Source organism: Barbus barbus (assembly GCF_936440315.1).
Source record: "Barbus barbus genome assembly, chromosome: 46".
Lineage (NCBI taxonomy): Eukaryota > Metazoa > Chordata > Actinopteri > Cypriniformes > Cyprinidae > Barbus > Barbus barbus.
This window is the reverse complement of record NC_136724.1, coordinates 7,790,243-7,816,286: the sequence shown is the minus strand read 5'-3', so window position 1 is coordinate 7,816,286 and position 26,044 is coordinate 7,790,243. Positions and strand designations below refer to the sequence as shown.

At 43.4% G+C, this 26,044-nt stretch overlaps 1 protein-coding gene across 1 annotated transcript in view; it reads right to left on the bottom strand.

Annotated features, from left to right (window-relative positions):
- LOC306865083 (uncharacterized protein) overlaps positions 1-26,044 on the bottom strand; it is a 36,107-nt gene continuing 10,063 nt past the window's right edge. The window contains exons 2-10 of the mRNA XM_079409450.1: positions 16,178-16,227; positions 16,018-16,063; positions 15,707-15,809; positions 15,554-15,585; positions 15,330-15,456; positions 15,185-15,252; positions 13,765-13,917; positions 11,361-11,485; positions 1-3,085 (exon numbers count right to left, since the gene is read on the bottom strand). Coding sequence (XP_079265576.1) covers positions 13,891-13,917; positions 15,185-15,252; positions 15,330-15,456; positions 15,554-15,585; positions 15,707-15,803 — 351 coding nt within the window. The 5' untranslated portion in view covers positions 15,804-15,809; positions 16,018-16,063; positions 16,178-16,227 and the 3' untranslated portion in view covers positions 1-3,085; positions 11,361-11,485; positions 13,765-13,890. The remainder of the gene's footprint in view (positions 3,086-11,360; positions 11,486-13,764; positions 13,918-15,184; positions 15,253-15,329; positions 15,457-15,553; positions 15,586-15,706; positions 15,810-16,017; positions 16,064-16,177; positions 16,228-26,044) is intronic.

The following is a 26,044-nucleotide window of genomic DNA, read 5'->3' as shown; positions in this document are numbered from 1 at the left end:
GATGTCCATGTGTTTTATTTTCCTGATATGGTACACCGTGAAAACTACATGCAAACAAACACAAATAAATAGTTTTACACACAACAATTCGAAGGACATCAACGCAAAAAAAGAAATACAACCATTAACTCTTTTACCGTGTTGGCCTGATAACCAGCAGTAGAATGGTAAGGAGCTCTAACACGTGTCTCTGAATTCACATCTCGCCATTCAGTTTGTGCCAATACTTCCAGGTTAAATTAATCAGGAAGGGTCATGTGACATTCATTTTAGTCAAACTGAGAATACAACAAAATAAAGTACAATATTATGATATTTACATGCACACAAAAATACACACTTACATCGTGAAACCATAAAGATACAAACAATATAAACATTAAATCACTAAAATCACAATACGTCCGTCATAACTCATAACGGACCTATCAGCGTCAGCTACACCATGTATAAAATTTTTACAGCACTTTTTTTTTTTGCTGTAAAGAATTTCTCTCAACGACAAGGAGTTAGACAAGGTTGCCCATTGAGCCCCACTCTGTTTAACATTTATATAAATTAATTAGCCAAAGAATTAACAATTCGACTGCCCCCGGCCCAACTCTAACTGAATCAGAAATCAAATGTCTCCTCTTTGCAGATGATTTAGTCATTCTGTCAAAAACAAAAGAGGGACTACAACAGCTCCTCGACGTCAGAGACATTCCGTCAAACATGGGCTCTTCAAATGAATCTAACAACAACAAAGAATGATTTTTCAAAAGAGACCCAGGTGTAAGGAAAATAAATACACTTTCATATTATATAATCGTTTGTTCCTTATTCATGTAATGGACAATGCTTTGGCAATACTGTGCAAGTCATGCCAATAAAGCTCATTTGAAAGAGAGTGAGTGTGAAAATAAAAATTGATAAAATTGAAAAATCATCATTTGGCTTGAAGGGAAATCAGTCATATCACAGCATAATCTTTACCTCTGTGCACTCTATATTCCACCTCATGACTCTCCCTATTACAAAGAGCAAAGCTTTCTAAAGTTACAGACTGACATCTTGCACTTTCAGTCAAGATGACATTCTCATATGTGGAGACTTAAATGCCAGGACCGGAAGAAAAATTGATTATGTAAATATTGTAGATAATCTCATATTCAACGACACCACGTTTCAGTCTTCATTATCACACCAAGAAATGGCTATGATAGTTTAGTCAACACCAATGGAAAACAAGTGTCAAAACTTTGTAAAGGTCTAGGGCTACATATTAATGGTAGAACCAGAGGAGATAGTTTAGGTAGATTCACCTATTGCTCAGATTAGGAGCCAGTGTAGTAGATTACTCAATTACAGATATTGATCCAAACTTTATTTAGGCTTTCACAGTCAGACCTCAACTCCCGATTTCTGACCACTGCCAAACAGACCTTTTACCTGAAACAGTCATGTGACAGGGTCAGTACTCCTCCGCTCAAACACGAAAAACTGTTCCCTTTAAAACCAAAACTCAGTTGGAACCAATCTCATGCTGACAAATTAAAAGAAAACATGAGCAGTTCTGTTATACTAAAAATACTGGACGACTTAGTCCACATTTCACTCCAGATACCAATGGAATAAACTCAGCAATATCCAATCTTAATTATATATTTCAAACTTTAGCCACTATATCTAACATTAAACAACCAAACAAAACAAACAAACAACAAAAAATAAAATAATTTGTGGTTTGATAATGATTTCAACTGTATCAGAAAAGACCTTCGACTTTCTAACAAAAAGCATAAAGAACCGGCCAATCAGACGCTACGGCTCGCCTACTCCCAACGGTTTGAAAAATTATAAAAAGCTCATTTGTAACAAAAGAGATCAATATTATGAAGCTAAAATTGATGAAATCGATGAATCAATAGACCAAAACAATTTCTGGAATCTCTTTAAAAAAAAATTTGAAAACCCAAATCAAACATTACTCCAGTGCGGCACAATCTGGAGGTCTTACTTTAAAACTCTTTACCTAAAGCTTGAACCAGACCTCAACCAGCCCCAAACAAAAACAAACTAGAAGATTTACAGTAAACAAAAAATTACCAAAACCCATTGGACAGGATTATAACATCAGAAATAACAGAGCACATTAAAAACCTCAAATTAAAGAAGGCATGTGGACAAGACAACATCAGTAATGAAATGCTGAAACTCTGCACCCCTTACATAATTCAAGCTCTGGCAACATTAGTCAATTTAATCTTATCCTCTGGTGACTTCCCCGAGACCTGGTCTGAAGGACTGATCACTCCTATATATAAAAAAGGAGATAGATTCGATCCCAGTAACTACCGTGGTATTTTTGTGGGCAGTAACCTAGCAAAGATTTTATGCAATATAATAAACAACCGCATAGTGACATTCCTTACAACATCCCAAATAAAATCACTTTTTTCCAAAACAACGTACATCCAACCACATCTATTCTCTCCACACTCTAATCAACAAAAATCTAAAGGGCAAACAAAAAAAATAATTTACATGTTTTGTTGATTTAAAAAAAGCTTTCGACTCTATTCGGCATGATGGTTTACTATACAAATTGGCATTGGTGGAAAAACATTTGATGTTATACAATCCATGTATAAAAACAGTAAATTGTCAAAATTGGGAATCTCAGAAGTGCGTTCTTCCAGCAGGGTCGTGGAGTGAGGCAGGGATGCAGTCTGAGCCCAACCCTGTTTAACATCTACATCAACGAGCTGGCAGAAGCTCTGGACTGCTCCGGCAGCATCCCTGGCCTCGCTCTGCACGACTCTGAAGTCAAATGCCTGCTGTATGCGGACGACCTGGTTCTGCTGTCCCCCACAGCCGAGGGCCTCCAGCACAGCCTGGCCCTGCTGGAACAGTATTGTGAGGAATGGGCTCTGACGGTCAACCTGGACAAAACCAAAGTCATGGTGTTCCAGAAGAAGGCCAGGTCTCCGGGAAGCAGATACCAGTTCAGTTACAGAGGAGAAGTCCTGGAGCACAGCACCAGCTGCACTTTCCTGGGCATCCAGATCTCTGCATCAGGTGGCTTCAGTATGGCTGTGAAGGCCTAGAATGAGAAGGCCCATCAAATCACAATTTGGCCAATTCAAATTACCAATTAAAACATGGATTAAATTATCTCACAATCATTAAACAAATTCTACTGTACAGGATTGAAATTTGGGGACCATAATACATTTGAAAAATTGGGATAAAACGTCAATAGAAAAACTACAATTAGAAATTAATCAAAAACATTTTAGGGGTCCATAGAGGTACGTCCAATGATGCCTGCAGAGCTGAATTAGGTTTATACCCACTGAAGATTGAGATCCAAAAGAGATGTTCAGTTCTGGCATCACCTCCATCAATCTGATCCAATCCAATATAAAGCCATCCTCACAATCCTCTAAACACACTCGCTCTTCAGCTAGTCCATAAAACCCAGCTCCTTGCTGACTACAGCTTCAACCCCAAAACCATTATTAAAGAAACTGACAATCAAAAAGACACTCATGATGAATCTCTAAAAATACACTTTGACCTTTAAAATAAACTCCAATGCTACTCAACCCTAAACAGAACCACTGAATTTCCCAATTATTTATGAAACCATTTAAAGAAAGCGAGAGAGAGAGAGAGAAAGAGAAAGAGAGAAAGAGAGAAATAAAGAAAGAGAAAGAAATTAATGGAGAGAGTTACCGTGGTTACGATGGCAGCAAAATAATCTGCTCCTGATTTAACAAAATTTTTACCAGAGAATGTATGTTTTTCATGACTCAAATCTTGATTAACGAATTGGATACTTAACTGAACAATAGAACAACTCAGGGATACGGTTATCTGACTACAGTGGACTAGAAAAGGTTGTCCGGTGTAACCTGCTCTTCTTCACAGAACACCCATCAACCTGGCACACCGTCCTCTGCTCCACCATGACATGTATGAGGAAAGGAGGCATCAGCAAAAGGTAGACAACTCACCCTGGAAGGAGACGACGACACAAAGCTGACTGTAAGCTGTAGGGGTATTACATTTATAATTAATATGTAATTTAAAGAAATAGTTTAATTTAGCTCAAAGGGAATCATTTGTGATTTTATAGGGATTTGAACAGAATCAGTGTTACGGCGATTCACTGAAAGAGCCGCATAAACTCTGTACTGGATATTATAATCCAAATATAGTGAAAACACTATTAAATAGCATTGTAACTAGATCGGCAGATTAAGACATTAACTTATGAGCAGAAAACACAAGATACTTTCAATATAAATCAGATTTTATTTATATAAACCTAAGACATAAACTAATCTATCACATGAACACAAGCATTCACACGTTGCAGGAAGAGAGTAAGTGAGGAAAGGATGAGTTTAAGAGAATGATAATGTGAAATCCCAAGTTTACAGCAATATGTTCAATTGCATAGACCTGAACAACCATCAATCACTTATTTAACCCTCGCTTTGAGTTTCTCAATGAGGCTAAAATTGGTATTAACTGCACCTGATTCAGTTAGAACCTGGAGGTGTTGCTTGCTTGGCCTGTGTAACGGGGTTGTGTCGTCGTTGCAGACAGGGAGTTCCCCGAAGTGTCTGCTGGGTTGAGAGTTCAGTAGTCTTTGAAGTATGGTCTTGGGCGTTGACTGAGGATACGGAGTTGGTCTGGTTTGAAGTGAGTGCAGTCGGAGCTGGACTTTGTAGCAAACTTACATTAGAACACGAAACTCCACGGAAAAAAAGAAACTAAAGTAAAAGAATAAAAATAAAAGGATGTAACGAGACTAAGTTGTTTTCCTTCTCATTATGGCACGTGGGCCAGAAGAGGAGAGAGAGAGAGACAGAGAGAGAGCGCAGCCAGAGAGTGACTAGAGGGCGGCAAGAGAGTACAAGAGAGAGGGACGAGCGCACTAAGAGAGAGAATTTTATGATGTCCTGAGTTTTTAAACTCGGCTTCCAGACCGTCCCCTCTGGACGTCTTGACCAATTAGATACTGTCCTTGCTTGGGGTGTTGCTCCGTTTCTCCACCCCTCTAATAAATCTGTTCAGTCAGAGGTCTGAACTTTACAGGCTCGTGCAAAGTATACCTTTTGAACATTGTCAAATGCATCATAGTCTTGTTATAGAAATCAAAGAATTGATTGGAAGAAACATTTAAAAGCATGAATTTTCAAACTCGTACATACTAAACATGAACATTAATCCTTCAGCTATTCAATACTTATTAAAAGCAAGACATATTGAGTGATTAAAACAAGGATATTCAAATGTTCAAATGGGTTACATACACAATATGCAGTTATGCATAGAAATGATTAGTTTCATTAAAATTGAAAATGAAAGTCTTTATGAGTTCTATGGAGAACGAAGGCATGTTCTTTAAACAAAGGAATGGTGGTTTGGACTGTCTACTATGTGGGGGAGAAGTCAGTCTAAGGAAGCTTGTGAATTCAATCGTGGAACACGTGATGGCCAGCTCTTTGACAATCAGTCTTGATTATTTGCAACAAATTTTACAGTCTCCTTGAATTGGAATTATCAATAATCAATAAGTGTTATTTTGTCTCAAGGTTGTAAGCTGTTTGGTGAAAGAGGCTTGCTAAGTTAGGATTGCTTGCTTCAAACTAGATTTATGACGTCCTGTTTCCTTAAGGCCTCTCTGTATTCCAGCTCCTCAGGTTTCAATGTTCTGATGCATCTTAAAATTGTCTGATTCAGTCTCTGATATCCTACAAAGCCTTTATCACAATGGCGCAGTCATGGTCCAGGGACCAGAAACCAGCCTCAATGAATTCCAGAGGAACTTCAGAAATCTTAAAGGGGAGGTTCAGAAAATTAAGAAAGGTCCTGAAGTAAAGAGCCAGGCAGAAGATGAGGCCGGCACAACCTCAGTTACCATCACTGACCCTAGCTCAAGAACACATGGGCACACCAGCACTCCTGGATCTCCCAAGATAAAGGCTTTGAGAAATAGCGTCACTCAGCTGGAGCAGGACTTCTTCCTGTTTAAAGAGGAAACTAACAACAACCTTCATTAGCTCCTAAACCTGACCAGTGTGCAACAACTTCAACAACTCTGCTCTGCTGTAAGACACCTGGACAATCAAGAGCTGCGCCAGGAGCTGAGGAGGGTGAGAGAGGAACTGGCCAGAAGAGAACAGCACGGCCGCACACTGGAGAGACTGCTGGAGGAGACCAAAACACAGCTGCACACAATACAACAGCAGCGTGTCAGCACACAACCCCACAGCAGCCCCACAACTCAACACCACACACAAACTCAGCTCAGCAGCAGCGGTCTCAATCTCAGAGTTCCTTCACTCCTGCAACCCTTCAGTCTCCTCAAGCCCATCAGAACCTCAAGAGGAAAGACAGCAGCAGCACTCAGAGTCATCCACCGCCTACAACATCCACGAGCAGTGGCAGAGAACAGAAGAGAAAAGACAACATCATCCTCTGCGACTCCAACAGCCACCATCTTGATCCCAGACGACTGTTTCCAGGGAGATCCGTGAAGTTCTGGTGTCCCACCTCACACTCTGCTTTAAGACTGCTGCAAGAGGGTGTGTTAGGTGCCCCGTCACACATTCACACCGGAACAAACGACCTCAGCACCAGAAGGGTGGACATCACAAAATCTCTGTCCAACGTGGTGAGAACAGCTAGCAGGAACTACCCCAGAGCCAAAGTCATCATCTCAAGCCTTCTACCTTGCAGAGATGTACCACAAAGGATCATCAACGCCATCAATGTGGAGATAGCTAACATCTGTGCTCCAATACCGAATGTTCACATAACCAACCATCAGCAAGTCACACATTAGCATCTCTACGACCATATCCACATCCACATCCACCGAGAGGGCATGAGACTGTTTGCAAAAACCATTAAGGCATCAACCCTGAACAGTCCTCAGAAAACACATCTGGACCGGGAGGAGAGAGTTGAGCAGCTTCCCATCAGCCAAACGGATAGCTACGCTTTTTTTTTTGGTATAAAATGGCGGCGCGCACAATCGCAGCGGCTTCTCTCTCTCCCGACAGAACGGTGTTTTCGTGTTTTTTGTCTTGTAAGTCGCAATGTTTTTGCACATCTTCGTCTCGTCTACCTGTCTGTAAGCACGCATACAGTCGTGAGTTTCTGCTCGATGTCGGCAGAATCACATTTGAGTTAAACTCAGCACACGCCGAAGAGCTGCGGGACCTCGGTCTGTTCCGAAAGCCTACTCCATCACCGACCCCCACTACTGCATCTCGCCCACAGCGGAGGCGCTACAAGCGGCGTGAGAGGAAGCAGAAGAGGGGTAAGCGCGGAGGTATCCGAGCTAGGCTAGCGGCCAACCCACACAAGCCAGCTATCCCCACCATCGTACTGGCGAACGTACGCTCTTTGGACAATAAACTGGACTACATCCGACTACTCCGCTCCACTCAGAGGACTGTAAGAGACTGTTGTGTTTTTGTGTTTACGGAAACATGGCTTAACAACAGCGTACCGGACTGCGCCATACAGCTCGACCAGCTAACATGCTATCGAGCTGACAGAGCTCTCGTCGAGGGAGGTAAGATCCGTGGCGGCGGGCTTTGTGTTTACATCAATGATGCATGGTGTTGCGATGCTGTTGTGGTCTGCAAACACTGCTCACCCCTGGTGGAGTTTATGATTATTAAGTGCCAGCCGTTCTATCTACCGAGGGAATATTCAGCCATACTGCTAGTTGCTGTATACATCCCTCCCAGCTCCAACAACAACATCAGGAGTGAGGCGCTAAATGAACTTTACCAGCACACCAGTGAGCAGCAGACAGCCCACCCAGATGCTTTTCTCATCTTGGCCGGGGATTTCAACCACGCAGACTTAAAGAGTGTGTTCCCAAAAATACATCAACACATAGACTTTCCAACAAGGGGAAAAAATACCCTGGACTTTGTTTACACCACCCAGAGAGGAGCTTACAAGGCCCTCCCCCTCCCCCACCTCAGAGCCTCAGACCACATCACTGTCATGCTAATGCCTGCATACAGACCGCTCGTCAAAGTCATCAAACCAATACACAAACAGATTCAAGTGTGGCCGGAAGGGTCGTCAGAGGCACTTCAGGACTGTTTTGACACCACTGACTGGAATATGTTTAAACAGGCTGCCACATACAACAACACTACAGACCTCCAAGAGTACTCGGAGACTGTCACTGCCTACATCTCCAAGTGCATTGATGATGTAACAGTCACAAAATCCATCACTGTCCGGGCCAACCAGAAGCCGTGGATGACAGGGGAAGTCTACAGACTGCTGAAGGCTCGGAACGCTGCCTTTAGAGCTGGAGATGAGGAGGGCCTGAAGACAGCTAGGGCCAACCTATCCCGCGGCATCAGAGAGGCCAAAAGACAGTACTCCAGGAGGATAGCCCATCGTTTCAGCGACAGCAGAGACACGCGGAGCCTGTGGCAGGGGATACAGACCATTACAGATTACAAGCCCCCACCACAGACCTGTGACAGCACCATCCCCCTGCTGAACGAGCTGAATGCCTTCTTTGCTCGCTTTGAGGCACAAAACAGCACCACTGCACAGAAGACTCCACATCCTCCCGGCGACCAGGTGATGACGCTGTCCCCGGACAGCGTGAGGAGGTCCCTCAGCAGGATCAATGCACGCAAAGCTCCGGGTCCTGACAACATTCCTGGGCGTGTACTGAGAGACTGTGCAGTGGAACTCACTGATGTCTTCACAGACATCTTCAACATCTCGCTAAATCAGGCCGTTGTCCCCACATGCTTCAAAGCTACCACCATCATTCCAGTCCCGAAGAAGTCATCTCCATCCTGTTTCAATGACTACCATCCAATAGCACTCACTCCTATTCTCATGAAGTGCTTTGAACGGCTAGTCATGCACCACATCAAGTCTGTCCTCCCCCCCTCACTTGACCCCTTCCAGTTTGCATATAGGTCCAACCGCTCGACCAATGATGCCATCGCCACTGCCCTCCACCCAGCCCTCACACATCTGGACAAAAAAAGACTCATATGTCAGGATGCTGTTCATAGACTTCAGTTCAGCATTCAACACAATCATCCCTCAACAGCTCACACACAAACTGGTCCAGCTGGGGCTCAACACCTCTCTGTGCAACTGGCTGTTGGACTTCCTGACCGGGAGACCTCAAGCAGTACGGGTTGGCAGTAACACATCCAGCACCATCACACTGAACACTGGGGCCCCCCAAGGATGTGTGCTGAGCCCCCTCCTCTTCACTCTGCTGACCCACGACTGCACACCGTCACACAACTCTAACCTGATCATTAAGTTTGCGGATGACACAACTGTGGTGGGTCTCATCAGCAGCAGAGATGAGACAAACTACAGGAGCGAGGTGAGCCACCTGGCCGGGTGGTGCAGTGACAACAATCTCTCTCTGAATGTGGAGAAGACGAAGGAGATTGTTGTAGACTTCAGGAGAGTACACACTCAGCATGCCCCTCTGACCATCAACGGTGCGACTGTGGAGAGAGTGAGCAGCACCAAGTTCCTGGGTGTGCACATCACAGAGGACCTCTCCTGGACTAACAACACTGTAGCACTGGCCAAGAAAGCACAGCAGCGTCTCTACTTCCTCCGCAAACTCAGAAGAGCCAGAGCCCCGACCCCCATCATGTGCACCTTCTACAGAGGCACCATCGAGAGCATCCTAACCAGCTGCATCACTGTGTGGTATGGCGCTTGCAACGCATCCTGCCGCAAGTCACTTCAGCGAATAGTGAGAGCAGCTGAGAAGATCATTGGTGTCTCTCTCCCCTCCCTCCAGGACATCTACAGCACCCGTCTCACCCGCAAAGCCCTCCGTATTGCAGGTGATCCCACCCACCCGACACACAGCTTCTTCAGTCTGCTGCCATCAGGGAGGACACAGCGGAGTCTCCAGGCGAGGACCAGCAGACTGAAGGACAGCTTCATACATCAGGCTGTCAGGAAGCTGAACTCCCTCCCGTCCCTGCCCCCCCTCCCCTCTTTTTACCCCATACAACACTGAACTCTGACACTATGAGACCCCCCCCCCCCCCCCCCCCCCACGGCTCCCCACACCCCCAGGACCAGCCACCCCCACCTACTTACAAACTGTGACCAGCACCTCTCACTTGTGCAGCATTGGACTGATCGCTACCTCATCCAGCATTGACTGCAAACTACCTCCTCGGATAGTCTCATAAAAAGACTGTTCTCCTGTCAATTTAACAGACTGACAAGCTCTTTTTGCACTACACACATATCTGCACAGTTTTGTTTTTATTTAACTGGTTTGCACTATCTGCCATGTGCCTTATGTCACTTTATCTATCTTTTTTATTTTTCTACAATGTTCTCAGATTGATAAACTCTTTTTGCACTACAAATATATCTGCACAGTTTTGTTTTTATTTAACTGGTTTGCACTATCTGCCATGCGCCTTATGCCACTTTATCTATTTCTTTATTTTTTTTTCTACAATGTCCTTACTTGTATAGCTATAGAGTTGTATGTACATATGTTTAAACCGTATTATCTGTATTTGAACGTGTTTAATGTTAACTGTTTACACCAAGGGTCTGAGGGTAACGCAATTTCAATTCTCTGTATGTATGTGCTGTACATGTGGAAGAATTGACAATAAAGCAGACTTGACTACTGTAGCAGCACGACGAGGTAGACCAGACTCCAGTGAACTTATCCAGATAAAAAACATGCTGAAAATTATGTGATAATCTATTAGCTTAAGCACACAATGGGTCTATAGACAAGAATGATCATTATTTCTTAATGACTTATTCGTTTATTTATTAACTTATTTTGCTTATTTACTTGTTTATTTTTAAAATGTAACAAAATGCAATCAAATTGATCCACTCACTGTATTTCTCTATAGTCTTTATATTACGTTTTTTAATTGATTAATCTATATTTTTACATGATTGTGTCATGAACTCGTACACTATTCTGGTAATTACAATAATACTCAATGTTAGTTTAAAATAACATGTTATAACATTCAAGGGATGTTCTCTTCAGCTTTTGGGGAGAAAATTACAAACTCTGACTTTGTTAATAGTATATATAGTTAAGATATAATTATATTACTTGAGACATGGAGTCGTTCAGACTCCAAATCCTACACTCCACCAAACTACAGAGAGCTATGCATACCAATCAAACAAACAGCCTAATATTAAAAAACGGAAGAGATTCAGGAGGAATCATAGTTAGGTTCAAAGACTACCTGTGGCAGTATATTCAGCCTGTGAAAAAGGGAAAAACACATGGATAAAACAAAGAGATTGTGTGTTTAGATGAGGACCTGTACCTGTGTGCCACATATCCCCCCACATGAGTCGCCTTATTACAATGAAGACTTCTTCTCAACCTTACAGTCAGAGATCATATACTTTCAGTCTCTAGGCCCAGTTCTGTTAATGGGGGATCTGAACGCTAGAACAGGGAGAGAAGCGGACTAGATTAGTTCAGATGGAGATAAATATATTAACAGTTCACATACGTACCAACAAAAACATTTTACCCAAGCACGACAGAATTATGACAACACCATAAACAGACAAGGAAAACAGGTCCTGCAGCTCTGCAAAAGCCTGGGTCTATACATAGCTAACGGCAGAGTAAAGGGTGATTCTCTGGGTCGACTCACCTACAGCTCCTATCTGGCCAGCAGCACAGTAGATTACGCTACTACAGATCTAGACCAAAGTAAAATCAGCTATTTCACAGTGATGCCACAGCTACCGTTATCAGACCACAGTCACATAGTCCTCAGTCTGAACAGGTCAGCGAATCTTCTGGCATCTTCAGAGCAGAAGGTTAAACTGTTAAACTCAAATAAACACACAGAGACCCTGCAAACCAACAAACACGAGCCACATATCAACAAACCCTTAAAAAATACAATTCACTGCTAATACAGAAAAAAGCTGATCACATGAAAATAAAGCTTAACAAGATTGAGGCGGCAGTCGATCAAAATTATTTTTGGGAATTATGGAATCATTTAGATGAATCCAAAATAAATACATTCCCATCCACAACCCAAACATTTAAGAAAACTATTCACAAAATGAACCAACAGTTACCCAAAAACATCTGACCTCCAAATTACATGACCTAGAATTCACCACAAAAGAGCAGCTAAACCATTTAGACAAACCCATATCATTAAATGAACTAATAGGCAAAATGAAATCCCTAAAAAAAAATCATGTGGCTTGGATGGAATATCTAATGAGATGCCGAAACATTGCAGCTCCAAATTGAAAGATACTATTCTGAAAATATTCAACCTCGTATTAAAATCAGGACACTTTCCTGAAATCTGGAAAGAAAATCTAATAACTCCAATTTGACCCAAACAATTATAGAGGCACCGCAGTCAGCAGTCACCTCGGAAAACTATTCTGCTCTATTATTAATGACAGATTAGTTCAGTTCATTCAAGAACACAAAATTCTAAACACCTGTCAAATTGGATTTATGCCAAAACGGAGAACATCAGATCACATTTACACACTCCACACACCCATACAAAAATACGTTCAGCAGACAAAACATGGAAAAATATTTGGCTGCTTCATTGATTTCCAAAAAGCCTTCGATTCGGCATGGCAAAATGGACTTTTCCTAAAACTTATCCAAAGTGGAATAGGAGGAAGGACATGAGACATCATAAAGGACATACAACGGGAACAAATGCTGTGTCAAAATCAATGACAAACGAACTGATTATTTCAGTCAGATCAAAGCAGTCCATTAAGGCTGCAGCCTCAGCCCGACTCCATTTAATATCTATATTAACGAACTGGCATAAGCACTTGATAAGTCCTCTTGTCCTGGTCTGACCCTCGAGGGCAGAGAAATCAAATGCCTCCTGTATGCAGACGATCTTCTGCTGCTGTCGCCTCATGAAGAGGGCTGCACCAAAGCCTCTCCATTTTGGAAAAGTACAGTAATGATTGGGCCTTACCGATAAACATGAAGTCAAAAATCATGATCTTACAGAAAAAGCCTTGTCTTGCTGACAAAAAATATGAGTTTACAATTGGAGGAACAATTCTTAATCATGTCACCTGTTATAATTATTTGGGCCTGACAATCTCAGCCTCTGGACAGTTCAATACTGCAATAAAAGATGACAGATAAGGCACGCAGGGCTTTTTACAGTATAAGACGACCCCTCTTCAAATTCAACCCACCCATTAAACTGTGGCTAAAAATCTTCGATAGCATCAAACCCATTCTTCTCTATGGCTCTGAAATCTGGGTCCCCAAATTTAAACTAAACTATGAAACATGGGACAAAAACCCTGTTGAAATATTCCACCTTGAGCTCTGCAAAAACATCTTGGGAACTCACAGAAACGCCCCAAAACTCGGCTGCAGGGCAGAACTGGGCAGATTCCCTCTGCTCTCTGAAATCCAGAGTCGAGCAGCGAAGTTCTGGTTCCATCTTTCAGAGACGCTGACAGATAGCTACCATCACATTGCTTTCACTTATCGGCAAAAACACCCAGAGAGTGACCCCTTACACTATTTAGTGGAAAAACATCAACTCAATTCGGTGTAAACATTCAAAAGTTAAAAGAAACTGAAAAAAAAAGATAACCCAGGAAGAATACATTCATGATTGGCAACAAAAAGTAACTCAAGTAAAGAAATGAACTTACTTCCACAGTATAAAAGCTGATTATAAATTAGCGCCATACCTGAGCAGTATTAAATACTATGTTCAGAGAAAGCTGCTGACGAAGTATCGTCTGAGTGAGCACAGTCTGAGTGTAGAGACGGGCCGTCACAAGCAGAGCTGGAGAGCCAGAGAACTCAGACTGTTCTCACTGCACAGAGGGACTCAGGACGAGCTGCACAATATAAACACATAAGAAACACCCATTTCAAACAAATAGCGCTAGTGTCACCTGAATTCCAGCAAACGAGCAACACAGAAACTCTTGTATATATAGGGAGAGAAGGAAAAGTGCATCCACCTGGCAGCGCAGTATGTGTACTCCTGCCATCAAATGAGGGACAAAGGCTGAACCCTCTTTACCATTACTCTATTCTTTTAATCCGTTATTACATTGTGATATGTTACACAGTCATGCCAATAAAGCTCATTTGAATTGAGTTGAGAAAGAGAGAGAGCGAGCTGAATTGAAGAGAAAAAGAAAGAAAGAGAAAGAGAGCTGAATTGGAGAGAGAGAGCTGAATTGAAGAGAGAGAGCGAGTGAGCGAGCGAGCGAATTCATGTCACTCTCGATGGCAGTGAATAGCAGCACACAATGGTGCTTTTTATCCTTCTCTCAAGCAGAAAAAGCATAGAGCAGACTTGAAAAAGAGGAGCTTGAGCGAGAAAAAAAAAAGAGCCAAGCCAAGCATCACTACCAATTCAAGCAAATCCTAAACTATTAAGTATCAACCCTGCATCATATGTAGAATTCCTGTATCTTAAACTGTAGATCATGCACTAACAACGCCAAGTTAATGGATTTGATACCCAGTAAATGCATGAACTGAATGTATAAAATTAAAATATATACCCTGAATGCAGTGTATAAGTTGCTTCGGATAACCATCTGCCAAATGCTTAACTGTGAATGTGTGATGGACTTGAATCTTGTGTGGCTTTCTGAGCTACTGCTCTTCAGCTCCACATACTTTTCAGGGGAAAAAACAAACTAGTTTTTGTTTTATTTAAACTTCAAAAGGTAGAAAAACAGAAATAACTAAGAATTTGACTATACTCAATATTCTCATATGCATTGGAAAGGTGACGGTCAAGGGTCAAACTTATATTGGTTCAGCAGCACAAATGTGACATCCTCTAAGCTGTTGAAGACTGAACACATTTACCTGCAGCATCCTCTAGTGGGCTAGACATGAAAAGTCTTCTGGGTTGGAATGTCGGGTGTTTGGGCAGCTTCATGTCCCCTTTCAGACCCACATACTTTTATGGGCTTTGATGTAAACACTGAATGCCAAAAAGGTGGGGTGTCTCACCTGATAATTCATCTGCTTCACTTTTCTGGGGAGTTGATGTTTCTTTATCCAAATTTTGCTAAGTAAATATGTATACATTTTTAATATAAACATGCATTATAAGCACAGCACACTGAAATAAACTTGTACCTCTTCAATAAGATTATCAAGTTCCTCCAGTGGTAAACTGGTTTCAGAAACAGTCTTGTTTTGAAAACCTTGGGGGTGAAAACAAGGTCAGGAACTTTAAATCAGTATAAACCATCTGAGATTAGCCTTATGTAATCATACTCACCTGAATCAGCAGTGGACTCTTTGAAGGATGAATCCATGTTCAGTGATCTCCTTAGTTTGACTTGAGACTGCCAGTCTTCACTTGCCACTCTTTCCTGTTCTTGAAATCTTTCTTTGGGTGTTGAATGCTATGAAGAAAATTCATAAAGATCCATGTTTTTATACCCTGTATAAATGTAGCTACTTTTTTTCCCCACTGCAAATCTACTGACAAAAATTAGTTACCTCATTGCTGCTGGGTGATGAAAGAGGAAGAACTATGGAAGAGTTAAAAAAAAAAAATAAAACAAAATAAAATACAAACACATAAGGTTGCAGAATATCTGAAAGATTTTACAAAGTAATGTAGTCCTGCAGAATGAGGAACTGATAGCCTGCCTCTGAGTTTGCCCTTAGCTCTAGGCTTTCTCCTGCTGTAGACAGCATGTGGAGTGTCCTTGCGGAGACACCATTCATCTGAATGCATCACCTTCATTTTCTTCTGCAATCATCCACATTTTATCATCATTACATTTATACATTTAGCAGATGCTTTTGTCCAAAGCTACTTAAAATAGAGGGGCTAAATGCCAGGTTTACTAGAAAGCTTGATTAGGCAAACTACAGCAGTCTTGAAGTGTACAACTGTCTAATATGTATAAAATTACCAATTTTTGCAAATAACAGAGCCTTCACATGTTCTATCTAACCTTAACTGGAGTTCTACCCAGAGAGTCAGGGAGGGATTTTGTAGACCTGATAAAGAAAAATGCATGTTTTAGGGAAACTACTGTAAATGACATACATTTCATACTGGTTTTAAAATTAGAGACTGTCAGACCAGAGATACCTTGCAAAAATAACACTTACCCGTTAGATGATGATGTCTGACAGAACAATATAGTCTTGGCACGTGCAACCTAAATTAAAAAAGCCAATCTTAATTTAATGTTAAACTTTAAAACTGAGAAAATTAAGAGAATTTCAAAAGTAGTAAGGTTAGAATTTAACTAATGGCACAATCCATTATAGGGTAGAAAACTGGCCTTGAAACTTTACAAGTTTCTAATTTTCAGCAGTAATTTGAGTGGCACTATGTACATTAAGATTAAGTTAAACAAAAAAATTAAACTGAATCGAGAGCCCCAAAACATTGGTAAAGAAATTCATATTAAATAGCCCAGTGTAAGGGTGTTTAAGAGGACAGTGGACCTGATGTGTGTCTCTGCACACCACTGACCTGGTATATGGCTGCCCCAGGTGATCCTTGAGGTGTCTCAATGTCAGAGTGACGCTTTTGAGACAGACCGGTCAGGGAAGTCACATGACCGCAATCCAAAGACTAGCGTTCATGACACTAGGTGCGTTCGACTTGAAGCACGGCTACAGACGGTGGTCAACGAGAGTAGCCGCTTGCAGTCAGGGGCGGAGTTGAAAACGGAGTCGTCAAGTCGGACACTTCGGGGCTCTCGTAGTTTGCTGCATCTACCTCAGTCATGGCAGATCACGTGGCGTTTGCTTGCGTTATTGCAGACTAACTGGAAGCTATAGAAATGCCGTTATTGTTGTATGAAATTGAGCACAATGAGCAACGAAAGTAGGTAAAGGTTCAATGTAATAAATATTGTTTTAATAAACCTTTAAGATGCATGTAATATTTTGAAAGGGTGTCATCACGACAGAAACAAGTTTTTTTTTTTTTTTTGTTATCAACATTTTTTTATTTTTCATACATAACACAACATAAAAAAAAACAATATATTAAGAAAATAATGAAATAAAACAACAGACACATACTCAACATCTCAAAGTCCAGTCAAAAGGAGGGAGAAAAGGAGGGACAGAAAAAAGAATCCCACAGAAGTCACTCCTCCATACAGTCACGTATTTCAGAGAGAAAGCACTGCCAAGCATCAATGGTAGAAGGCTTGGCTCCATTGGTTCGTGCTGTTGTACATTCACAAGACACTATTTGCAAGAGGCTATGGATCCAATATGTTTTCCCACACATATGCGGTGTAAACCAGTTCTGTATTATGGTCTTCTTCGCAGCTGTAAAACCAGCAAACAACATTCTCTTTTGCATCGAACTTATACAGAGACCAGAATCATCATTAAGAAGACACAAACTTGGGTTAACGGACCAATCAATTTTCAGTAAGGATGATAAAACCAGGTTTACATGTGTCCATAGACTGCTAGTGATAGGACATTCCCAAAACATATGCAGAAAAGTACCTGATGATGTAGTATTACATATATGGCAGTTGAAATTTGATTGTAGTTTCATTTTGAATCTTTTGTAAGGAGTTATGTATGCTCTATGAATGACTTTGAAGTGAATAAGACGATGCGCCAGATTTTTAGATGTTAAACTGAGATTAGACCACACCCTCTCCCAGTCGACAGATAAATTAAGGTCAGATAATTCCCTATTCCAAATAGTTTTAATAGAAAGAGGTTTTATAATGCAATCAAGAATCTTATTATATATTAAGGAAGCAGATGGCCGACCAGCAGATGGTGCAATCCAGTCCCGCATAGGATGAGAGGAAACGGGAGAAGACCAAGGAACTGTCACGGTATATTAATCTACTGCCTCCTTCATGTCTTGTGTATCATTGTCTGTGTCTGTGTATTGTGTGCGAGTGGGCGTGTCCCTCGCTCCGTGATCAGCGCGCCAGCTGATCTCAATTCCCACACCAGCTGCTGCCAATTCACTCAGCTATAAAGCCTCACTAAATCTTCTCTCCCTTGTCAGATCGTTGAATGTTCCTGGATGTGTTGGATGTGCCCCAGTCAGTGTTTCTTCGTGTACCTTTGTCTTCCTGTTCGTGTTCAAGTGTGTCAGAAGTCTTCGTCCCACCCGGATCATCACCTGCACTGGATTCATCCCCGACACTCTTCACCTGCACTGGATTCATCACCGACACTCTCCACCTGCACGCTGTTCATCTGGTCCCTGCGCCATGACATCATCCGAGAGACTGTTGTCTGTATTGTGCTGTGTAATCTGACTATTAAATATAACTTCACCTGCATCTTTGCTTCCGCCTCAGTTCCGTGACAGAACGATCTGACCAGAGAATGGAAGCAGCAGGCGGATCATCCTCGCCTCTGGAGGACTTCCTCAGAGCCAGCGTCTCTCGGATGGATGCCCAGGAGAAGAGCATGAAGGAGTCCGGGCTGGCGATTCATGCTCTTATGGCGCAGGTGTCCGAGCTCACCCAGAAAATGGAACATCTGCAAATCTCTGCTGCGCCACCCACACCGCCAGCTCCCCTCATACCACCAGAGAGCGTCTCCCAGCCAGAGCCCCGCCTACCAGCTCCGGAAAGGTATAGTGGTGAGCCGAACTATTGCAGAGCATTTCTTACGCATTGTTCTATGCATTTTGCTCTGCAGCCTAGGACCTACGCCAACGAACAGAGCAGGGTGGCGTTCGTGCTCACCCTTCTGACTGGGAGAGCAGCACTATGGGGAACGGCGGTGTGGGAGAACCAGGATCCATGCTGTACCTCGTTTCAGACACTCTCCGCCGAGATGAAAGGAGTCTTTGACCGCGCGGCCGCGGGAAAGGAGGCGGCCCGGATCCTCGCGGATCTGAGACAAGGGGAGAGATCGGTAGCGGATTACTCCATCGAGTTCCGGACCTTGGCGGCAGAGTGTCAGTGGAACGAGGAGGCGCAGTGGGATATGTTCCTGCATGGGCTGGCTGACCGTGTCCAGAGGGAGATCTATATGCTGGATTTACCCACCACCCTGAATGGGCTGATCGAACTGGCTCTTCGGGTGGACTCCCGACTCTCGCGAGTTGAACGGCGGAGGGTTCCTACTCGATTTCCGGAGGAGACGCCGACACTCAGAGCCAGTGACAGGGACGTGGTCAGCCCCGTCTACGATCCCGAGCCCATGCAGGTCGGGCGAGCTCGGCTGTCTCGGGAGGAGAAGGAGAGGCGGAGGTCCCAGGGCCTTTGCCTTTACTGTGGTACGGCGGGACATTTCGCATACAACTGCCCAGTAAAAGGCCAAGCCCGGCAGTGAATCTGAGGCTACTGTCGGGTGGGATTTCCGCTGAAAAGACCTCATTTACATCTACACTCCTCCCGGTAAGACTAAGGTGGACAGCACACACTCACGACGGTCAAGCACTATTGGACTCTGGGGCAGAAGGTAATTTTATGGACCACAAGTTTGCTCTCCGGATTCAGGTTCCCCTCCTACCCCTCACTCATACCATCTCAGTCCACGCCCTCAATGGCCAAACCTTGCCTACCATTTCCTTCACCACTGGACCCATCACACTCATTGTATCTGGCAATCACACTGAAATCATCTCATTCTACATTCTGGACTCCCCCCTGGCACCCATTGTTTTAGGACACCCCTGGCTTACCAAGCACAACCCCAGGATAGATTGGTAGCAGAAATCTGTATCGGAATGGAGCACTAAATGTCATGAGTCTTGTCTTGTGTCTGCTTGTCCGTCTGTTTCTGTTTCCACTTTGCAGGAGGAGGCAGGGGATTTGTCTAACGTGCCCACGGAGTATCTAGACCTGAAGGAGGTGTTCAGTAAGTCTCGTGCTGCTTCTCTCCCTCCACATCGTCCCTATGACTGTGCCATAGAGTTATTGCCAGGTACGTCTCCGCCTAAGGGCAAATTATATTCACTTTCTGTTCCAGAGAGAGAGGTTATGGAGAAATATATTTCTGATTCTCTAGCAGCGGGGTTCATCCGGCCCTCCTCTTCTCCCGCGGGGGCGGGGTTCTTTTTTGTGGGGAAGAAGGACGGATCACTGCGACCTTGCATTGACTACCGAGGGTTGAACAGCATCACGGTAAAGAATACCTATCCTTTGCCGCTGATGTCTTCAGCTTTCGAGAGGTTGCAGGGAGCGTCGATCTTCACTAAATTGGACTTACGTAACGCTTATCATTTGGTCCGCATCAGGAGGGGGGACGAATGGAAGACTGCTTTTAACACCCCCAGGGGGCACTTTGAATACTTGGTCATGCCCTTCGGGCTGTCCAACTCCCCGGCAGTCTTCCAGGCACTCGTCAACGACGTGCTGCGAGATATGGTCGATCAATTCATATATGTTTACCTGGATGACATATTGATTTTTTCTTCTTCTCTCCAGGAGCACGTGCAGCACGTTCGACGAGTGCTTCAGAGGCTGTTAGAGAATGGGCTTTTTGTCAAGGCGGAGAAATGCGCTTTTCATGCACAGTCGGTTCCTTTCCTAGGGTACATTGTGTCGTCTGAGGGAGTGCGCATGGACCCTGACAAGGTTAAGGCTGTGGTGGATTGGCCAAGCCCAGACTCCCGCAAGGCCCTGCAGAGGTTTCTGGGGTTCGCCAATTTTTACCGGCGGTTTATTCGCAATTTCAGCCAACTAGCCTCTCCTCTGACCGCCTTGACCTCCCCCAGAACTACGTTCAGGTGGTCAAACGCAGCTGAGGCTGCGTTTGCCAAACTGAAGGACCGCTTTGTTTCAGCCCCCATCTTAATTACCCCTGATCCATCACATCAGTTCGTGGTGGAGGTCGATGCGTCAGAGGTGGGGGTAGGTGCAGTGCTATCCCAGCGCTCTCCGGCAGACGACAGAATGCATCCATGCGCGTTTTTGTCCCACCGTTTGTCCCCTGCCGAGAGTAATTATGACATTGGTAACAGAGAGTTGTTGGCAGTCAAGCTAGCATTGGAAGAATGGCGCCACTGGTTGGAAGGGTCGGGGGTACCTTTCATCGTATGGACCGATCACAAGAATTTAGAATACATTAAAACTGCCAAAAGATTGAACTCTAGGCAGGCTCGGTGGGCACTTTTTTTCGGACGTTTTGACTTCACTCTCTCGTACCGCCCGGGCTCCAAGAACATCAAGCCCGATTCTTTATCACGCATTTTTGACCGTTCCGATCGCCCGTCTACTCCCGAGTGTATTTTTCCGGAGACCCTTATCATCTCCGCACTCACATGGGAGGTCGAATCGAAGGTCAAGACGGCCTTGCAAGGGGTAACGCCTCCGGTCGGTTGCCCACCTAACCGGTTATTTGTGCCAGAGGGATTACGGTCCGACGTTATTCAGTGGGGTCATTGTTCCAGTGTGGCTTGTCATCCAGGAGTCAGTCGCACTACATCTTTAGTCAAGCAACGATTTTGGTGGCCACTTATGGCTCGCGATGTTCACAGTTTTGTTTTGGCTTGCTCAGTTTGTGCCACTGGTAAAACTTCCAATAGACCCCCAGATGGGCTCCTTCAACCGCTGCCGGTCCCTTCGAGACCCTGGTCCCATATCGCTCTAGATTTTGTCACCGCCCTCCCACCCTCTCAGGGTAACACGGTAGTTTTGACCGTGGTGGACCGATTCTCGAAGGCGGCCCACTTTATTCCCTTGCCCAAATTACCCTCAGCCAAGGAGACAGCGGTAACAGTCGTTGACCACGTCTTTCGGTTACATGGCCTCCTGACGGACGTGGTTTCCGACAGAGGTCCCCAATTTGTGTCCAAATTTTGGCGAGAGTTTTGTAAATTGCTGGGTGCTACTGTTAGTCTGTCCTCAGGGTTTCATCCCCAGAGCAATGGTCAAACCGAGAGAGCCAACCAGGATTTGGAGAGAACGTTGCGATGTCTGGTCTCCAAGAATCCTTCCTCATGGAGCCAACAACTGTCAATGGTGGAGTACGCCCACAATTCGTTGCCAGTGTCATCTACGGGCCTATCTCCGTTTGAAGGTAGTATAGGTTACCAGCCACCAATTTTTCCTAGTCTGGAATCCGAGGTCGCGGTCCCCTCCGCTCACGCCTTTGTCCAGAGGTGTCATCGCACTTGGACTAGAGCCCGCGAGACTCTACTCCAAGTGGGAGCGCGCACCAAGGCCAAGGCCGATCGCCACCGGTCTAGACCTCCCGTATATGTCGTCGGTTCCAAAGTGTGGCTTTCTACCAAGAACATTCCTCTCCGCTCCGTTTCTAATAAACTTGCTCCCAAATTCATTGGCCCGTTTGCTGTCACTAAAATCATTAGTCCGGTGGCAGTTCGCCTCAATCTTCCTCCAGTGTACAGGAGAATTCATCCCGTCTTCCATGTGTCCAAAATTAAACCCGTTTTTTATTCTCGCATTAATCCGCCAGCCCCGGTTCCCCCACCGCCGCGACTCGTAGAAGGGGAACCTGCTTATTCGGTCGATCGTATTCTGGACTCTAGGCGGAGGGGACGCGGATTCCAGTACTTGGTGGACTGGGAAGGTTACGGTCCGGAGGAGAGAAGTTGGGTGCCTGCTAGAGACATTCTGGATCACTCCCTTATCGATGATTACAATCGACAGGTAAGGGAGTCTGGGGACGCCAGGAGGCGTTCCTAGGAGGGAGGGTACTGTCACGGTATATTAATCTACTGCCTCCTTCATGTCTTGTGTATCATTGTCTGTGTCTGTGTATTGTGTGCGAGTGGGCGTGTCCCTCGCTCCGTGATCAGCGCGCCAGCTGATCTCAATTCCCACACCAGCTGCTGCCAATTCACTCAGCTATAAAGCCTCACTAAATCTTCTCTTCCTTGTCAGATCGTTGAATGTTCCTGGATGTGTTGGATGTGCCCCAGTCAGTGTTTCTTCGTGTACCTTTGTCTTCCTGTTCGTGTTCAAGTGTGTCAGAAGTCTTCGTCCCACCCGGATCATCACCTGCACTGGATTCATCCCCGACACTCTTCACCTGCACTGGATTCATCACCGACACTCTCCACCTGCACGCTGTTCATCTGGTCCCTGCGCCATGACATCATCCGAGAGACTGTTGTCTGTATTGTGCTGTGTAATCTGACTATTAAATATAACTTCACCTGCATCTTTGCTTCCGCCTCAGTTCCGTGACAGGAACGCCATACGCTTTGAGAGCGGAACGTAATTGAAGAAAGACAAAATATGCAGATGCTGGAAGACAAAATTTGGTTCTTAAGGTCTGAAATGAACATAGGCCCTGGTTATCATATATATCACCGCACGTGTTTACACCTGAAGAAGACCAAGAGGGTTGGACAAATGGACGATTTCCGCATACAAAATTAAAATTGTGCCATAAAGGTGTACTATTACAAAATTTGAAGGGTCCTCCAATCCGACGTTCAACCGTTTTCCAGATTTTAATAGAATTGGCCACAACCGGACCAAATTTATAATTATCCCCTTTTTTCCCTGTGCCAGTAAATAAAATATCTTGGAGTCTATTTGGTTTAACCTTGTCAGCTTCAATCACTCTCCAAGAAACTGTAGACTGAGGATCAACCCAAGTATGAAGAGCCTTAAGCTGGAACGACCAATAATACAGTTCAAAATTTGGTACAGCCAGTCCTCCTGCGCTATTAGGATGCTGTAATGTGGTAAGTTTAATTCTGGGGCATTTATCATTCCAGATAAATTTCGTAATTATGGAGTTAATCTCCTTAAAGTAACCTGGAGGGGGAGAAAGCGGTAGCATAGAGAAAAAAAAATTAAATCGAGGTAGCAAATTCATCTTAACAGTGGAGATTCTTCCTTGGAGGGAAACGTTAAGATTCTTCCATCTTTGAATGTCATTCTTGACCTTAACTAAAATATTATTAAAATTGTCCCTGGCAATCTTATGAATGTTTTTATATATGGTAACGCCCAGATAGGTGAAAGAGTCCTTAATAGGGATGAATGAGGGAATAGAAGAATTAACTTTAATATTGTTAATTGGCATTAAAGCAGATTTGCTCCAATTTATTTTATATCCTGATAAGCTACTAAAATGATCAAATTCCTTAATTATATTAGGGACTGAAACATCAAAGTGGTCTAAATATAGAATAATATCATCAGCGTATAACGAAATGCTATGATTATGATCATGAATCTTAATCGATACTTCCGACTTCCTGATGGCTTGTGCTAAGGGTTCAAGAGATAGACAAAACAATAAGGGGGAAAGTGGACAGCCCTGCCTCGTTCCCCGCTGTAAAGGGAATGGGGGGGAAATAACATTACCAGTTATGACTGATGCTGCAGGTGAGTGGTATAATGTCTTAATCATAGAAATAAAGTGTTCACCGAAGCCGAAACATTGCAAAACTGCCCACATATAATTCCACTCTAGCCTGTCAAAGGCTTTTTCTGCATCAAGTGAAAAGACTGCACAAGGGGTTGGGTGGGAGTCTGCAAAGTCAAGAATATGAAGGAGTCGACGCATATTATCAGATGCATTACGCCCCTTGATGAAACCAGTTTGGTCCTCCTTGATCAGACTATGAATTACCTTCTCCATACGAGAAGCAAAAACTTTAGCATAAATTTTTAGATCACATGAGATAAGCGAAATTGGTCTGTAGTTGGAACAATCTAATGGATCTTTCCCTTTTTTAAGAAGTAATGAAATCAGTGATGTTTTTTGATCTCTATGAAATACCCCATGTTCAATTGCAAAATTAAATGAATTAAGCATAAGTGTCCCTACCAAATCCCAAATTTCTAAATATAATTCCGGGGGGAGACCATCTAGGCCCGGCGATTTGCCCTTCTGAAGGCTTTTTAAAGAGACATGGAGTTCCTCCAAACTTAATGGGGCCTCCAAAGATTCTTTATCCATCTGTGAGATCCGAGGCAGTTCCAATTTATCTAAATACTGCTTACAGATGGATTCATCAAAATCTGTTTCGGCTTTATATAGATTTGTGTAGAAACCTTTAAATATTTCATTAATTGCCACAGGGTTTGTGGTGACCTGATCCTCCGATGATTTTATTGCGCTAATATATGCCTTAGACTCGCATTCTCTCAACCTAAGAGCCAATAAATGACTAGGTCTCTCCGATTCAAAATAATATTTTTGCCTAGTCCTATGTAAAATAAATTCCGCCTTTGATTGTGAAAGCAAATCATATTCTTCTTTTAAAGAGGACAGCTGTGTAGCCTGTTGCTCAGTAAAATGTTGTTTTTGTAGGTTTTGTAATGATTGGATTTTATTTTCTAATTGTGTAAACTGGCGGGTTTTCGCTTTGGCAAGAGTAGAAGAGAAAGATATACAGAAACCTCGTATAGCGCACTTAGTCGTCTCCCACAGTTTTTGAGGATCCACACCAGAGGGCATATTAATTTCAATAAATTCTTAATATATTCTTTTAAAGAAGTAATGAAAGTCTGATTACTTAATAATGATACGTTAAAGCGCCATCTAGGGGACTTGGCTTTAACATCGGAAAGAGGAACACTGCACAGCAGAATGATCAGATAATAAAATTGGTAATATAGAGATGGAGGAATCAGACGAAATTAAAGATGGGCTGAGAAATATGTAGTCTATCCTAGAGAAAGTCTTGTGTCTATTAGAGAAAAAAGTGAAGTCCTTAGATTTAGTATTCTGAATTCTCCAAAGATCGATTACGTTAAGCTCAGTGATAAATTTATTCAGTAATTTAGAGGATGGATTGGCTGTTGTATCAGATTGAGATTTATCTAAAGCAGGATTTATGACAGCATTAAAATCCCCACCCACCACTAGAGGGCAATCAATCTGCTCAAGCAGAGTTTTGGAGATCTGTGAAAGGAATGTACTGTCTGTCTCATTCGGACCATAAATAGAGACCAAGGCTAACCTATTATTATATATTTTGCATCGGATAAAAACAAATCTACCCTTCTCATCACTACCAAGGTGTTCAATTGTTAAATTTAACTTCCGGTTAACAAGAATAAGCACCCCCTTAGTTTTATTTTGAGCGCAGGA